Source organism: Hyaena hyaena, unplaced genomic scaffold (assembly GCF_003009895.1).
Source record: "Hyaena hyaena isolate Hyena2069 unplaced genomic scaffold, ASM300989v1 scaffold_457, whole genome shotgun sequence".
Taxonomy (NCBI): domain Eukaryota; kingdom Metazoa; phylum Chordata; class Mammalia; order Carnivora; family Hyaenidae; genus Hyaena; species Hyaena hyaena.
Window position 1 is genome coordinate 997258 of NW_024081088.1, and position 17917 is coordinate 1015174.

The window sequence follows — 17917 nt, forward strand, 5'->3', positions numbered from 1 at the left end:
TGCTCTCTCTGATTTTGATCATTCCTAAGATCACAGTTTCATATATATTTAGGTTCACTTACTGTCAATATCCAGGCTGTAATAAAAACAAACAGAAGGAGGTAACCTCAACTGGTTAACTACTGAGGAAAGTAAATGTTTTCATTCTGTGAGGGGCAGCTCTAAAGCCTGGGCCGTACAGACTGTCTTAGCGTACAGCTGCCTTTATGAGGCATCATCTGAAGTTCATGGGACCGCAGAAAGCAAACTATTTGTTCTAAAACCCAATGAGAAAAACAAAATTAATGCAAAAGTTCAAAGTAAACTTTTCAGGGTATCTATAGTCCTGAGGAAGAAAGCAAATGGAGAAAGCAAATATCTGGGAATTTTGATTTCTTTTAAGAACAAAGTTCTCTGCCCAGTAGTCAGAGATATATTTATTAGTATCCATATCAACTGGGAAAAATATTCTTTATTTTTCATCAGCAGGACATATTTTGGGTTGGATGTATGTTTGCATTAATATACTAATGCCAATATCCTATTTCAGACCCTGATTTTCAGATCACATAATAGGCACTGTTTCTAAAGCCGTAAGTTGTATTAGCGAATCTACTGAAGTTATTTTTAAAAAGTTCCTTTACATGCACTGAATTGGAAAGACAAAGGGTAAATTGAATCAAATTCTCCTTTACTCCCTCTGAGTAGGGTTTCCAATGGTTACATGTTTCAAATGAAAAAAGAAGGCATGCACTCTAGATGGTAAATTGCCAATGCTTAATTTCAACCTTCTCCACATATGTTGTGTCATTAACATGTGTATATGGTGACAGGAAGACAGATTATGACATAATACACTACAAACAATATACTGTGCTGTTATTATGTATTACCTTACAAAATACTTTTACAAAATTTGACCACCACCGGACTTTAAGGGCCAAGAAAATTAACACTATGAGTCTAATTAACAGCCAAGAAAACCAACGTGTGGAATGATTGAGAGATTTGTCCCGGTGGCAAGTGGTGATGAGCCCGGAAGCTGGCATCTCTATACCTCAATGCCACTCCTTCCCAGCACTTCACAGCTTCTAACGACTTGCTATGCCTTACTACTTGTTGAGGAACCAAATTAGAAATGACATTATAATATTTAAGATAGAGACCCAGCCTGAATATAGAGATCTAGAGACTCTTGTAAATGTATCTAACTCATATCCCAAATTAGGACAATTAACTAATGATGTAAATGATTCCCATTCAAACTGGTGTAATGCCTGTAACTGTGAAGCATATAGTTATCTTTCATGACCCCTGAGTTGCAGCACTGATATTTCCTACTTTTGGGATCTGGAGCATGTCAGTTCTACCTTTTCATTCCTTCATTTCTCCATCTATAAAGGGGGATAACAATAGTATCTACCTTCATTCAAAACTCTTACCACAGTTGCTGGCATAGTGGGCAGGCTTAATGAATATTATCTAGTATTATTACTGTTTTATAATAAAATTATTGGGGCACCTGGGTGGCTCAGTCGGTTAAGCGTCCGACTGCAGCTTAGGTCATGATCTCACGGTTCGTGGGTTCGAGCCCCACGTCGGGCTCTGTGCTGACTGCCGGCTCAGAGCCTGGAGCCTGTTTCAGAGTCTGTGACTCCCTCTCTCTCTGACCCTCCCCTGCTCACGCTGTCTCTCTCTCTCTCTCCTAGAAATAAAACATTAAAAAAAATTTAAAAACTTATTATTTTTATCATCATCATTCAGACTATCTCAAATTTTATTGCTAGCTATTAATTTATAGATCCTGTTAGTCAGGTCAAATCCCAAAATCCAATGAGTCCCTCATTCTCTTTTTGGTAAAATGAAGTGATGGGGTTAAATAATCTCAGAGATCCCTCAAAGTTATAAAATCAGATATTCTTTTTGGTAGAGCTTTAAAATAAATTTCTTCAACTGAAATAATCCCAGCTTAACTGAAATAATCAGTAATGTTTAGGAAAAACTTTTTTTCAAAGAAAGGAAAAATATAATAAATACTTTAGTGAATGTGGGAGACTCGTATATTAAATATCACTTAATCATTAGTATTTAAGGACGTTAATTTAAATCTCCTGAAAGCCAGTTTGGCACAGTATAACTTCAGCACACCGAACATACAATATACAACTGCAGGCATTTTTTTAAAATATTTTTTTAATGTTTTGTTTATTTCTGAGAGAGAGAGAGAGAGAGAGAGAGAGGGAAGGAGAGAGACAGCGTGAGCAGGGGAGGGTCAGAGAGAGAGGGAGACACAGAATCCGAAGACAAGCTCCAGGCTCTGAACTGTCAGCACAGAGCCCGACGCGGGGCTCGAACCCACGAACCGTGAGATCATGACCTAAGCTGCAGCCGGAAGCTTAACCGACTGAGCCACCCAGGCGCCCCAACCGCAGGCATTTTTTAACTTTCCGTGTCTTCTAAGTCAGTGGTTCTCACAGCACGGTCTACCAGCAGCTTTACTCTCACCTGAGTACTTGTCGGAAATAGAAGTCCCAGGGTCTCATTCCAGACCTCCTAGGTCAGAGACTCTTGGGGTAGGATCCAGCAATCTGTGTTTTATTAAACCCTTCCAGTGATTCTAATGACGCTGAAGACAGAGAGCCACTTTCCAAGTGAAGAATGGAAAAGAAAGCTCCGTTTCTGATAAACGTTTACTGAAGCAGTTGAAACTGTAATTGAGTGTGGCCTTGAATCTGGCCTTAGATGACGTCAAAGAGAAAGGTCTGCTGGAAATAATTAAAAGTCAAGTAACCAATCAATTGGCTCAAAATGGGGCTAACAAGTCACTCTCAGTTATTCCCTGCAGAGAAGTAAGGTACTCAGAAGGTTAAAGAAAAGTTCAATAAAATTATCAGAGAGTATCAGAGTAATTGTAGCAAGGGAGCAATCCGCAGGAACACGTAACATTCTATCTTCTTGTTTAGTGTAGAGAACCACACATTCTCTATGCTGTCTACTATGAAAGAAATTAAATATTACTCCTTCTATTTTGTGATAGTAAAATAAAAACAAAACATTAGAACTCAATACCCTGATTAATGTTGGCCTACATTAAATAGGTAAGGAAATATTTAATGATCTGTGTCCATCTATTTAGCTAGCAAAACTGAAATATCTTCATTACATGCTGCATCGAGACAGTCTTTTTAGTAGGCTAATAACCACAAACAGTTAAACAATTTATAAGGGTGGGGAGCCTTGTTGGCTCAGTCGGTTAAACATCCGACTTCGTCTCAGGTCATGATCTCACGGTTCGTGGGTTCGAGCCCCACACTGGGCTCTGTGCTGACAGCTGGCTCAGAGCCTGGAGCCTGCTTCAGATTCTGTGTCTCCCTCTCTCTCTGACCCTCCCCTGCTCTCTCTCTCTCTCTCTCTCTCTCTCTCAGAAATAAATAAAACATTAAAAAAAAACAATTTATAGGGGTAAGAAGAGAACATCAACAGCAGAGCAATAGGAAGACAGGTGACTTCATTTGCTTCAATGTCCTCATTATCATCTATATATCAACTCCAGACCCCTTTCTTAGGTCCAAAATTTTGAATTGCCTCCTAGATGTCAATTTCCATAAGCTAAAAACTGAGTATATCCAATCAGGTTCCACAGACCATGTCCCAGAGTCCCTATCCCAGTGAATGGAGTTAATTTTTCCCAGGAATATACCCTTGAACAACCTTCCTCCTTCTTCTTCAAGCCCTTCTCCTGCCCCCTTACGCCCTCTACCCACCAACAGTTTGTATTTCCCAAATCCAGTCAGTAGAATTCATCATTACCTGAGGATTTATTTCTCCTTCATCTTTTTCCATTGCGATGACCTTTTTTTTTTCCCCCCACATCCCCATGATATTTTCCTGTTTCTTTTCACAACTAGATCTTAAGACTCCAGAGAACAGGAACAATGTCTGCTCCCTAGCGCCCAGGACAACACCACCAGGCAGAGTAGGCGTATGCACACTATAAATTGTTCCCTGGCGAATGTACCCAAGCTAATCTAAAATCTCATAGCCCCTATGACTTCAAGATGCCATCATACACCACATCTCTTTTCAGAGAAATAAATTAATATGTGACAAACTACAAAAGAAGAGTATACTTCCTAATCCCCATCTGTCACATTTTAAATACTTAAGTGTTCTAATAATCAGATTTGTGTAATTTTTACTTTAGATCCTCTTTCTTGACTCATTTTAAGACAAATTATCTTTTTTTTGGTCCCATTGGATATTATTGTTTTCAAGTATTAATATTTGGCTTCAGTGGCCTCAATGGATTAATGGCAATGTGTTCCAGAGTCTTTGAGGGGATAACCGTGAGACTGGAAATTAGGAAAATTATAATGATACACAAAATGGCTTACAACAATCATAAGAATCATCTAAGAAACTACAATTTATAAGAGAAAGGATTTCTGTCAAGAACACGTTTGCTGCATACAACACACTGATTTACGGAAGCTGTTATTCCAGAAGATGCTGGCTGAACCTAAGGGGTGTAGTATCTAAGTAAATCACAGATAAACAGCCAAGCTCTAAAGGGATTTACTATTCCCAACCCCCCAACCTGGAGAATATCTTTTGTGCACTACCCCGTATATATTTTGTGTTCTCACACTCTCACTTTCATTGAACAATGTACCAGAAACTCTTGGGTAAGTTGGATTCCCTCTTTGAAAATTATAAAGTTCAAACAAGAAGATACATTCTTTTTTTTTTTTTTTTCCCTCGGTGCCTTCACCCAAGAGGAATTCTAGAATGTACAAATAGGAAAGGAAAATTCTTGGCCAGCAAATAGATACAAGAGAAATCTTCCAGAAACACATGGCCTGGGATATTTCTGACTCCTGGCACACTACAAACCTTTACTGCCTTTTGTTAATAATCAGGGCTCAGATCAAGTGCCTGGAAGGAGCCAGGACCTACTTGTGAGACTAGTTTAGCTCAGAAGTTGAATATCTTCCAACAAACACTCTCATAATAGCAGATATCTTCTCCAGACACCAAATTACTCTGGCCAGCACAAATGTCATTTGCTAAAGAGACATTGAAATGTATGGCCTGTGTTCTCTAAAAAACAGAGTTAAGGCTATTCACTAATAAATGTAAAGAATATGTTTAAGGGCAATTTTGTTCAATAGATTTGTTGCAATCTAAAATGATTCCAAAAAAAGTTAAACTACTAAAAAAAAAAAAAAAATCCAGACCACGGTTAGGACACCTGTCTTATGGTCGCCTATATAGACAGAAGACAAGAGGTGGAAAGTAAAAGGCCATTGTTATTAAAAACGATAGGGCATGATTGAAGAAGGAATTTCAAAATCACAGGGTGACTGAAGCAGTTGGATCTGAACTTACACAGATGAAAACAGACTTCTACTCATTCCTATCTGTGTCCTGTACTCTCTTAGTGGTAAAAACCTGGGGTATAACATCTATCTTTAGATGTTACCATTACCTGTCCACTCCTGTCTGGGTTTGTACCAGTTTCAAAGGATGGACGAAACAAGTGAATTTTCTACCAGTAAAATGTCAGCAATGTGATGGGAAGAGAACATACAGACAACAGAATATGAAACAGACAACAGAATATGAAACAGACAACAAAAAGCCAGCAACACAACAAGCCAAGAAGCATTGTCCTTATGGAGTGTGGTTTTGGGGAAGCTGAGGTTCAGCCAAGGGAAGTGGTGGACGTGAGTAAAAATGGACCCCTCTTTTTTTTTTTTTTTCAGGAGACGTCCAGCCATGAACTTGTTCTGCAAATAACGGCGAGCATCTTGATAAAAGACCCCAGGACAGCAGAGATAACAGTAGCCACAGCAGAACTAGCTTTAAAAGAATGTAACATCTCCTAACAGTCTATCACTGGCAGAGCTTGCGCAATATCCAATGCAGCCGGAATTGCTAGAGTGTAATAACACACATTTTAAGATTTTACTTTAAAAGACACATTTTGAGCCACTGCAGTTTATGCAATGTCTTTACAATTAGTCAATTAGACTTGCACGGAAGTGAAAAGTTCAGTGTGAGGGGAAAAAGGATCAAATAGACAATTCAGACACAGGGCAGTCGGAAAGGGAAGGATCTAGACAGATAAAAGCAGATTCCTTATTTGTTCCTGTCTATGATTTCTCCACTTCCTCAGTGGTTAAAAAAAAAATCCCAAACAAAAACAACAGGAAGACAGGGGAAAAAAACTCCACAAATTGGATGTAGAATTGTGTGCCTTTTTAGTTTATTTTCTATTGATGACACTAAGATACAGCTATACTTTTAAGACAGTCAAGCCTATAGTCAGAGTTTGGTTATTTTCTAGTAATCCTTTTTTTATAATTTGCTTCAATTTAAAAGAATCCACTGGAGTTTGCTAGTGAACAGTATCAAAATTAGGTGATACAATTCACTTTTGCAGCAAGATGTGGGGTTCCAGATTAAACAGGAAAAGAGCAAAAAGAATGCAGCCTGTCGCTGCAGAATGATGAAAAGTGAAAAAGGACAAACAGCCACACATACACAGAGCGAACCCCAAACAACATTCTAGGCTGGGCATTACAAAGAGATGTTTCCAATGTACGGGAAGCCAACATAGGCCACTTTGTTTTGCTTTAGCTCTCACTCAAGGTCTGATTTGCGAGGCAGGCGGTATAGGTAACGGAGATGGTTGGTGGGTAGTAAGTGTGTATCTACCAGTATTTATCATCATGGCCCTGACTTCTGATTCTTAAAGTGTGAGGAGAACTTGAAGATCCATAGAAACCCTCTCCAAGTAAAATATATTAAAAATGGTGTTTTTGCACCTACCTGTTTTTCTCCACTGGGCTTTTTGTGATTCAGTAACAGCTCAACAGCTCCAACGACTTCTTTCCTAATAGCGTGTAATAGAGCATCTCCAACATAGACATTAAAGCTTAAAAGTAGTTCGATGAGCTCCAAGTTCTCATTTTCAATTGCAATGAGGAGAGCAGTTCTTCCAAGAGGATCAATGCAATTAATATTGATTTTAAAATAAATTTCAGCTTCCTCCAGGGATTTCTTGACACTTGCATAATCTCCCTTTTCCACGGCATTTAAGTAGGCTTTTTCTGATGGTGAGAGTTCCGATTCCGCTCGGACTATCCTTAGAGGGATGCGATCTCTGTAGGGGGCATTGACATTTCTTTTGTAATAGAACTGAGCCATGTTTCATGCCATGCTATTCCCTTGTCTCTGAAAGTGCAAACAGAATCCCAAAAAAACACAAGGATTAGTGCTAATGCCCTTTTTAATCATTATGTGTCACATTTAACAACTAGTATGCCAATAACAGCGATACCATTATTATGTAATGAATCTTTTCTCCTTCAACAGTGGAAATAGGCAGTAATTATTCAGTTATCTAGAAATGTAGGTTACAAAATCCTAGTCTAAGAGGAATAAAAAGTTAGAAAAGTTACTTTAAAAGTGGCATTTGTCAGTGGAGGTACCTGTAATTTTTGGAAATTACAAAACTTATCATAAATATATACAATTTTTAACAGAGAACCCGGAAAATCAAAGGCTGTATCTTTGAGGTCCTAAAACGGGACCAGGGATATTCAAATGTATCATTTACCATTAATTTTTCTAGACATATAGACACTATTGAAATTATGAAATATCACCATCTTAGTAAAATGCTTTTCATTTGTAATGTATCTATTCTTAATGTTATTAAGTACTGACATCAAAGTTAATGTGAATTAATGATATTACTGTCAATGAAATATCATACTGAGCCTGATGAGTGTAATTTTTTCCTCTTTGTAAGTGAATTCACTTGAGGGGGAAAGAAGGTGTACTGATGATATTAATGATCAAGGTGAGTCTAAGCAATTCAATTCCCAAATGAAGAATTTAGAAATGTTCATATAGAGAAAGCTTATTATGAACATGCTATTTTCTTAATTCTATTACCTTGATACTATGAAACAGTAACCCACAAGACGGAAATATTTTCATTATATATATAAAGTATTATTTGGAAGTTATAGTAAAGATACAGTTGAAGTTGAGGGAATTATTTTATTTTATTTTTTAAATAGTTTATTGTCAAGTTGGTTTCCATATAACACCCAGTGCTCATCCCCACAGGTGCCCTCCTCCATCCCCATTACCCCCTTCCCCTCCACCCTCCCCCCACCCCCATCAGCCCTCAGTTTGTTCTCAGCAATAAAAGATCATCTTAAGATAGGTTAATAAGAACAAAGTCACTAGCAACTATATTGATTTAATATCACCCTACTGATACAAATTTACAGAAAAATCTATTCTGTTTTTAAAATAATTTTTATTGCTATTAGTTCCTGATTTCATATTTATGATCTGAACTGTTTTATTATTCTATGTCATTTATATTCAACTTACATGTTTATTTACATACATTTACTATTAAATCAAAATTAATGGGGGAATTCTAGGTGCCTGAACATGCATATTCATCTTAATTGATCTTTTTAGACCTAATCATTTTATGAGTAAATTAACTTGATTCGAATAATACTGTAAAGGTAGATTAAACATGCATTGAATGAACAAACGTGATTATATTTAATGAAATGTTTTCAATTTGGGAAGTTATGCATCATTTACATGCTACCTCAATTTAATAGGAATTTCAGTTATCAAGTAGTTAAGTTTCACTTTTTGAGTTTCAGATTATTAATCACAATTTCTCAAATATTGTGGTTCAGCATATAATACACAAAACTTCTATTTCCTAATTTGCTCTTTTCTGGTATTAGATTTAGTATTTTTATTAAGGCCCCTTCATAGATGAAGCAAGTGTAAGAATCTCATAAACCAGAATATTTTTCTCAAATATTTCACATTTGTTTTAGCCGTGGTGTTTTAAATGTATAATGACCAACTACATAGCATAATATACACTCATTTCTGCAACTGCAAGCAGGGGCTATTGTGAGTTCTTTAAATGGTAATATTAATTTTTTAGAGGGAAATGAAGAGTAATGCTGGTGTTCAAATCTACTAATCTTAGGTGTGCAAATTATAATCAAGCTTGAAGCTTCATTATAATTTCAATATTTGAATATGTTTTAACTCACTAGAATCATGGGATAGAATTTATAAATTTATGCTATGGCATAACAAAGACAACTTAATATTCTAGAACAGAATTCTTTAATTTTTTTAATGTTTTTATTTTTGAGAGAGAGAGACACACACACACACATACACAGAATCCAAAGCAGGCTCCAGGCTCTGAGCTGTCAGCAAAGAGCCCAATGCGGGGCTCCAACCCAGCTGTGAGATAATGACCCAAGCTGAAGTCGAATGCTTAACCAACTGTGCCACCCAGGCTCTTTAATATTCTAGTATAAATAAAACTACAATAAATCAAGATCACTATGATGCTACATATCTCATTCTAATTTTCTGATCCAGAAAGCCAACACTTGTCAGCACCAGTAAGTGTATGTAGAATCAATGTCAATGGTCTTCACATTGTAATGTTACCAGGACTATAATATAACTGCTTCATAATGATAAGAAGTAGCATTTATACTTGATTTCAACTGTATAATGCTCTTCTTTATATGCTCACTTTGTCCTGACTCTTGGAAAAATATATAAATATTCCTTTTTAGAACTGAATTCAAGCTTTGCCACCAATAATTGTTTTGCTTAAGACTAATGTTTTAAAGTAGCTTACCAAAAGTACGGGTTAAAAGAAGGTACACACACACACATACACACCCTGCAGAACTTTGAATTTTTACTCAATCAAGATTAAAAATCAGCCTAGAGAAAAGAAAATTTTTATTTTATTTAATTTAATTTACTCTGTATTATGTGTGATGATATCAAATAAAGAGATAGTGGAGGTGCCTGGGTAACTTAACAACAACTGACTCTTGATTTGGGCTCAGGTCATCTCAAGGTTCGTGGGATTGAGCCCCGCATAGGGCTCCATGTTGACAGCATAGAGCTTGTTTGGGATTCTCTCTCTTGGTCTCCCTCTTTCTCTCTCTCAAAATAAATAAATAAACATTACAAAAAGAATTAGTAAATAGCATCTGACTTCTGGTTTTTAAAGCACAGGGCAGTGTGTGTTGGGGGTACAGTGGTGAGCGCAGCTACTTCCCCAAAGCTGAGAATTCAGTGACACTGAAGAGATTGGTGAACAACAGAGAAGGTACTGGAGAAATTGGGGGAGAGGAGAAGAGATAGAGAGAAATCAGATTTATTAAAATTTACTTCATTTAATCCAGATAATTGCCATATATGTGAACTCCATAAGGATGGGTTAAAACATGATACTGTCCTGAAAGGAAGACATAGTCTAGTCAACATTGTGTTTAAAATGTGAACTCGATATGAGGCACTACATTCGATAACCTGCTTCTCCACCCATAAAGCGAGGCAAACAACACTGTCAAAGGAATAAGTAAGAAGAATCGGTGTTAGTGCTGAAAACGATCTTCTATTAACAGTATTGTCCTCTTTCAGTTTCCTGGATTTGGAACAAATATAAAACCTCACATTGGGAAGGATAGAAGGATTTGAAATACATTAAAAATGTAAACACATTAAATAAATGAAATTTGATTATTTGCAATGAAGTGCAAAACACACACATAAAACAATTCTGATTAAAACTCTAGAGGAATGAGGAAGATTATATAATTTTTCAGTACATAGACTTTAGACAAGTCTCGGATTATCTGAGTGGCAGGGATGCTAATTAAAGGACAAAATCAAGTTTAACTTTTTGAAACCGTGGTAGACAGATGTAGTAGTGAGTGCAAGGTGCTGATAAGGCTGATGGAATTCCTGAATTGACACACTTATCAGCAACTATGGAATTGCTACTGGATAGAAAGTCTGTAGAACAGAAGGCTCAGTACAGCAAAGATCCTGACCTAAAGTGTGTGAATAAAAGCCTGTTCCTGGTCTTGAATTTTCAGAATGAACTTTCTGGAAAGAAAAATATGTTTTCCCCCATGAAATCAAAGAATTGAACAGATCCTTTGATTTCAATGCCCCCTTTAGAACACACAATCCTTAAGCGAAATGAGTGTTTCATCAAGTTACATTTCAAAGACTCAGAAGAGAGATGGAAAGTGATTGGGGAAAAAACCCTCAAATTTTTTCTTGTGATGTGAATTTTTAATTAACTGGGATTTTATTATCTGTAAATTTTCTGTAAATGTGTTGGAAATTAAAGCACTCAAACAGATGGAGAGCTACACCTTGTCATCAATCTCGAGAGAAATGTAAAAAAAAAAAAATGTCACTAGATACTCATGAGAATCACAATTACCGAGGCAACATAATGATATATAGAAAAAGAACAGTTCTACATATTTACATGGATCAGAGAGCATATTCCCTAAAGGATGGACTTGGTTGTTCAGTGGAAAGAACATTGGGTTTCCAAACAACACAAGGCAAAGAAAATATGCAATAGTCAGAAATCTCCACTCTTGAGTAGAAATCACTGAAGTTAAAAGTTCCATCTATATTTATACAAATTTTATTTTTTAATTATATACATATAATATTATGTATACATATAACATATATACATTATATATAATATATACATATATAGATGTATATAGTTTCTTATTCCCTAGGTTACTGTTAAAGCATTCATGTTTACAGGTGTGATTTCATGACCCAGTGAGAAATCTGACTCCCATTTTTTGTTAGGTTACTACTACACATATTTAAGTTGCTTTTGTACTTTTTCTGGGCTCTGATATGAAATAATATTTTCTGAGATACTTTACTCACATTCAATTCTTTTTTATTTTTATTTTTTGGCTATTGGTATAGTACATCATCTCTATAATCTTTGATATAATACATACTCCACATCAAAACCAAATGTTCTGATCTTTGCTACCATTGTGAATTTCAGACCCGTGTCTACTTTCTTCAGGCTAGATATCACATGCAGATTTTAGTAGCTATAAGTGTTGTACCAAAAATGCCACATAATTCACTGAAATGTTTTCTGACTTAGCCTGACCAAAACCCAACGGGCTCTTGTTTTGATGTTGTAAAAGCATGTGAACTACTAAATTTCTCTGAAAGGTTTTAAGGATATTTCTGTGAATTTCAAGAAGTTCATGCTATATAACTTTATGAAAGGAAAAACACTTTACTAACAAAATATTACAACATCCTAAGATTTTAAAGAAGGAAGTTGGGATTATGTTTATGTTTAAAATTGAAGCCCCTTATGATTTAACAAGTAACAAACTTAAAAAAAAACCATAAATATCCCTATTTAAAAACAAAACAAAATAAAACCAATACCTAAGAGAATGCATTTGCAGAGCAAAAAAAAAGTATTTATCTTGATTTTTATCTCATGGGATTTAGAAAACATGTTTTGGAAAATATACATAGCTGTCAGAGTTTGAATTTCCACCCTGAGAGCATTGATCTTTCTCTGATTTTCCTTTCAATTTCAGAGGAAAGGATGCTCTCTCTCTCCTCGTTCAGATTGCTAATCCTACTGCCTGAGGAGTCTCAGTCACTGCCACTTAGCTCTAACTCCTTACATCAGTGTCTTCCTTCTTTCAGACCTTGAACTTTTCTCTGCATACTGAACTCTCCTCACATTTACACACGTACCTAATTTTCAGTTATTTTTTAAAGTAGGTGTAAATGTTTTCTCTGTATTTGTTAATATTTTTTTCATTTTATTTATTTGAGAGAGAGAGAGAGAGAGAGCGAGCACACCGTGGGGGAGAGGGGCAGAGGGAGAGAGAGAGGGAATCCCAAACAGGTTCCACACTCCGCATGGAGCCTAATGTGGGGCTTGATCCCACAACCTTGGGATTATGACCTGAGCCGAAAACAAGGGAGCTCGAATGACTGAGCCACCAGATGCCCCTTTCACATGCTTATTTTAAAATCCTAATTGTCTTTGGCAATTTTCTCTCTCTCATCTCTGATTTTCTTTATTTTATTTTATTTTTAGTTGTTTAATGTTTTTATTTATTTCTGAGAGAGAGAGACAGTGTGAGCAGGGGAGGGTCAGAGAGAGAGGGAGACACAGAATCTGAAACAGGCTCCAGTCTCTGAGCTGGCTGTCAGCACAGAGCCCGACGCAGGGCTCGAACCCACGAACTGTGAGATCATGGCCCGAGCTGAAGTGGGACGCTCAACTGACTGAGCCACCCAGGCGCCCCATGATTTTCTTTATTTTATAAAGTTCAACCTTATCTCCCATTTACTCATTTATTCTCCCTAAAATAGTATTTATTGCCATCATGGAATAAATATTTTCCTTAAAGTCAGTCATGTCCTGCTAGTTGCCAGATTCATTTTGATGCTTTTCAGGCCACATGATACTTGGCTTGCCAGGAGCTCTTCTAAATAAGATCTGCCCCCCCCCCCCCCCCCCCCCCCCCCCCACCCCCCGTCAGTTCTCTGACACTCTTCTGTAGTGTTCTACCTTCTGCCTACACGTGATCACTCTCCCTACTCCCCAAGCTTCTTTCCCTTCCATCGAAAGCCTAAATGTTGTCATTACCAGGGTTCTGCCCATGTCTTTTCTCCATCTGTCACTCTCATTAGCGATTTACATCTATTACTCATTATTCAAAGTGTTCCATAAAACCCATATATGTTTTTAAAATATGCTTTATGTTTTCAGTATGTTCTAAAATCCATGCTCCCAGGCCATACCTCTCTAAAGTTCTAGCCGCGTGCTGTCCAATGTGGTAGCCAGTAGTTACATGTGACTGCTTAAATGTAAATCAACTAACATTAAATCATATTAAGGATCATTTCTTAAATCTTACTGGCCATATTTCAACTGCTTTATAGCATTTCCTGTGTGTAATGCTGACTTTCGTCATTATTATTGGCTACACCAATATTCTTCCAAATCATCTCACTGATAATATTCTTGCATCCTTTCTATTCAGCCTCCACAATGTCAGATACCTAATCATGCTAAAATGTAAATCTGATCAAATCACTCTCTTACTTATAATTCTTAAATGACTGATGGTCATTCACAGGAACACATACCAACTTATCAGAGAATACTGGACTCTCATGATCTGATTTCCAAATGCCTTCTTGGATGTATTTCACAAGATTGTTCCTGGAAAACCGTATTTCACCTTGACAAACTACTTGGCTATTAAAGCTCTAGGCATTTTCTCATACTGTTCTTTACAACAGGAATACCTTTCCTTCCCTTGAGCATCTGGAAGCTCCTGCCAAGTTTTAAAACCTCCTATGAAGTATAATAGCCTTGAGGATTTTTCTTCCCTTCCTCCTAAAGAAAGGTTATATGATATTTTTTATGAGTCTTCATAAACTCTGTGGACCTCTTAGGTTTAGAACTTTTCTTATTTACTGTATAGGTGACATCCACATATCAAACATTGGCAATACCACGGTGAATGAAAGCCAAAATCTTTGTACTCATAGGACTTATGATCTATCAAAGAGGATCCACAAAAATTAAAAAAAAAAAAAAAGCAAAGGTGCAAACTGAATAATTGCAGTTTTGTTAAGGTTGTAATGGAAACAAATGGCGAGAGGTTATGGAGAAGTATGGCACAGGGGAAGAGATGGAGAGTTGCATGAGGTAGGGTGGTCAAGGGTGGCCTCTCTGTGACATGAAAGATGATAAAATGCTAGCTAGGTAAAATGCAAACAGTGCAGAGAAAACCATTATGTTACAAGGATCTGAAAGTGAGACGATGGTGAGGCAAGAAGAACATTCTGGTGTGTGGAAGAGGCCAGCTTGGAGAGAGTGGAGGAGGTGACTCTGTCGCCCAGAACGTGGGGTATGAATTTTGGAGAGCATTCTAGGCATAATAAGAAGTTACTGAAGGGTTTTGAACTGGGGAGTGACTTGATCCAATTTCTGTTTCTAAAGCTCACTCGGGCTGCTAATTGATTTGGAATAGTTCAAGAGTAGAAACTGAGGGGCGCCTGCTTGGCTCAGTCAGTTGAGCAACCAACTTCGGCCCAGGTCATGATCTCACGGTTCGCGGGTTCGAGCCCCACATTGGGCTCTGTGCTGATGGCTAGCTCAGAGCCTGGAGCCTGTTTCAGATTCTGTGTCTCCCTCTCTCTCTGACCCTCCCCCTGCTCATGCTGCCTCTCTCTCTCAGAAATAAATAAAAACAGGGGCGCCTGGGTGGCTTAGTCATTTAAGCGTCTGACTTTCACTTAGGTCATGATCTCACCGTTCGTGGGTTCGGGCCCCGCGTCGGGCTCTGTGCTGACTGCCAGCTCAGAGCCTGGAGCCTGTTTCAGTCTGTGACTCCCTCTCTCTCTGACCCTCCCCTGCTCACGCTGTCTCTCTCTCTCTCTCCTAGAAATAAAATAAAACATTTAAAAAAAAAAAGAAATAAAAACATTAAAAATTTTTGAAAAAAAAAAGAATAGAAACTGAAAGATCATCTGCCAGTAAAGCAAGTGAGTACCATCAAGAGTCTTTATCAGGAAAGAGTAAAAATTAACCTCTGTGATTAAGAATGTGAAACTCTCGGACTCTGATCATGGTATAATGCTGATGGGGATTTAAAGTTAAATAAGCTCATATTTTATTGAGTTTATTAATATTATTATACTATTGAATATGTTTTGAGTAATGTTACTCTAACCATCTTTCCCATATCTGTATTTTTTCTCATAATTTTGTAGACTTTGAAGGTTTTCAGGAATACACATGCCATTTTGTCAAAGGGCTGCATATATACATGTTGCTGTTATTACATCAGAAACATCTGTACTTCTTTCATTGTGTCAAAGATGTTGATTGTTGACAATGAAAGTGTCACATGGTAAAAAAAAAAAAAGGAAACATTAAGAAGAAACATGGGGAGAAACATGCATGTTGCAAATACATAGTTTACAAATTTGAACAAAGAAAGACAAACTAATCTAGTTTCAAAAATGACTTACTCGGGGCACTTGAGTGGCTCAATCAGTTGAGCTCCTGACTTTGGCTCAGGTCATTATCTCACAGTTTGCAGGTTCAAGCCCCACATCAGGCTCTGTGCTGCCTCAGATTCTGTGTCTTTCTCTCTGCCCCTTCCCTTCTCGTTCTCTGTCTCTCTCCCTTTCAAAAATAAATAAACATTAAAAGAAATTTTAAATGACTTATTCAACAGCAAAATGTATTCAAAGTACCCCACCACACGCCGAACCTGCCATCCATAGCTGACCTTCAGTTTCTGAGATTGTGTGTGTGTGTGCGTGTGTGCGCTGTGTGTCTCTGTACTGTCAGGGTGGTAATGGTTAAGTCTTTGGCCCAAGACAAAAAGAAATGTATCTTTTAGTGACAGTAAATATAATATAAAAATGCTTAAATTTGGATGCATATATAGAATTTTTGATAAATATATGACCCCCTTGTTTTAAAATATACCACTTAGATTCCTCCAAGAGGAGAAAGGATACAGTGTGGCTTAGGGGTTGCTGCTGGTGGTGGCTGTGGAGGGAGTGGTGGTGTGAGGTGTGTGTGTGTGTGAGAGAGAGAGAGAGAGAGAGAGAGAGAGAGAGAGGAAGGAAGGAAGGAAGGAAGGAAGGAAGGAAGGAAGGAAGGAAGGAAGGAAGGAAGAATTACCTATGGGTAATTGGTGATTTTTGTTCTGGTTAACATTTTCTAAGTTTTTGATAAAGACGATACAATGATTTTTTTTTCAGCTTTTAGTAAGGGTTTTATTATTGCAATCAATTGCAATGTTGTCAAAACTGACACACTGAACTTCCTAAATAACTGACTCATAACTGGTTCTCCTAAGGCAAGGAGGGTAATGTACTCCTGGCCCTTGATGATTTTCATATACAACTTTGGGGATCATTTACACAAGGGGTAAGTAGGTGAACTGCCACATAAAAAGACCATATATATGGTAAACTCATTTTAAAGCTTAGTCTAACACAGGAGTAGAAATATTTTAAGATACAACAGCACTCTGGTTACAATGATTTTAATTTAAAAAAGTCTTCGGGGTGCCTGGGTGTGTAGTTGCTTACGTGTCCGACTCTTTCTCCTGGGTCAGGTCATGATCTCACGGATCGTGGGTTCAAGCCCTGCATGGGTTCTGCATTGATGGCACAGAGCCTGCCTGGGATTCTGTCTCTCCTTCTCTCTCTGCCCTTCCCTGGCTTGTGTGCTCTCTCTCTCAAAATAAATAAATAAGCTTAAAAATGTTTAAAAAGTCTTTAATCACAAAGTAAGAGTTTATTTTATAAAAAGTAACACTCAGATGTCCTCAATAATTGGCAGGACTTTCATTTTTAAAAGACATTCGATGTTTTTCACAACTCCGAAAGCTAAAATTAAGACAAATAGGTAGAAATTATGAAGAAAAAGCTTTCTTCTCAACAAAAGGGTGGTCATTTAAAGGTAAGGTTTGTTCAAATATTGAATGTTTACCTTACAGGCTGGTACACTCCCTGTTGCTGATAGTATTCAAACACTGAAGAGACAACAAAAGGGAAAGTTGCAGAGAAGATTCAAGAACTAAATACATGGATACATCAGATAATCTTTAATAATTACAATGGTTAGACCCTGTGACTCTTTTAGACTCTGCCTTTGTCATCACCTCTGCCAATAAACCATGTGGCCTTAAACACATTATTAACTCTGTCGCCCTTTATACTTTTTCATTAAAGTTATACTAAATGATCTTTATGGTGCCATGAAGCTCTATAATATTTTACTTAATTTTTATAAATATTAGATGTTTGCATTCTGCTTTGATTACATGATTTTCCTGCTTACGGTCATAGATTGGGTCTCTTTACATACCATTGAGGTTACCAAGGAAACTATTTCCAAAATATATTATTACTTGTTCAGAAAATCACAACTACAAAACAGTTTCAAATCTGTTTCTTTTATGGTAACTGCAAAGAGAAATTAGATTTT

At 37.2% G+C, this 17917-nt stretch overlaps 1 protein-coding gene and 1 long non-coding RNA gene across 7 annotated transcripts in view; one reads left to right on the top strand and one right to left on the bottom strand.

The window, feature by feature from the left end:
• Positions 1 to 7191, bottom strand: part of TRPC4 (transient receptor potential cation channel subfamily C member 4) — a 138237-nt gene extending 131046 nt beyond the window's left edge. For all 6 annotated transcript variants that reach the window (XM_039253649.1, XM_039253648.1, XM_039253647.1 and 3 more), the window contains exon 1: positions 6814 to 7191. In XM_039253649.1, the coding sequence (XP_039109580.1) occupies positions 6814 to 7191 (378 nt within the window). The remainder of the gene's footprint in view (positions 1 to 6813) is intronic.
• LOC120246213 lies at positions 5755 to 17676 on the top strand. Its single transcript, XR_005531978.1, has 3 exons — positions 5755 to 5923; positions 7799 to 7849; positions 17427 to 17676. It is a non-coding gene; the product is annotated as an uncharacterized LOC120246213 (long non-coding RNA).
• The last annotated feature ends 241 nt before the right edge of the window (positions 17677 to 17917 follow it).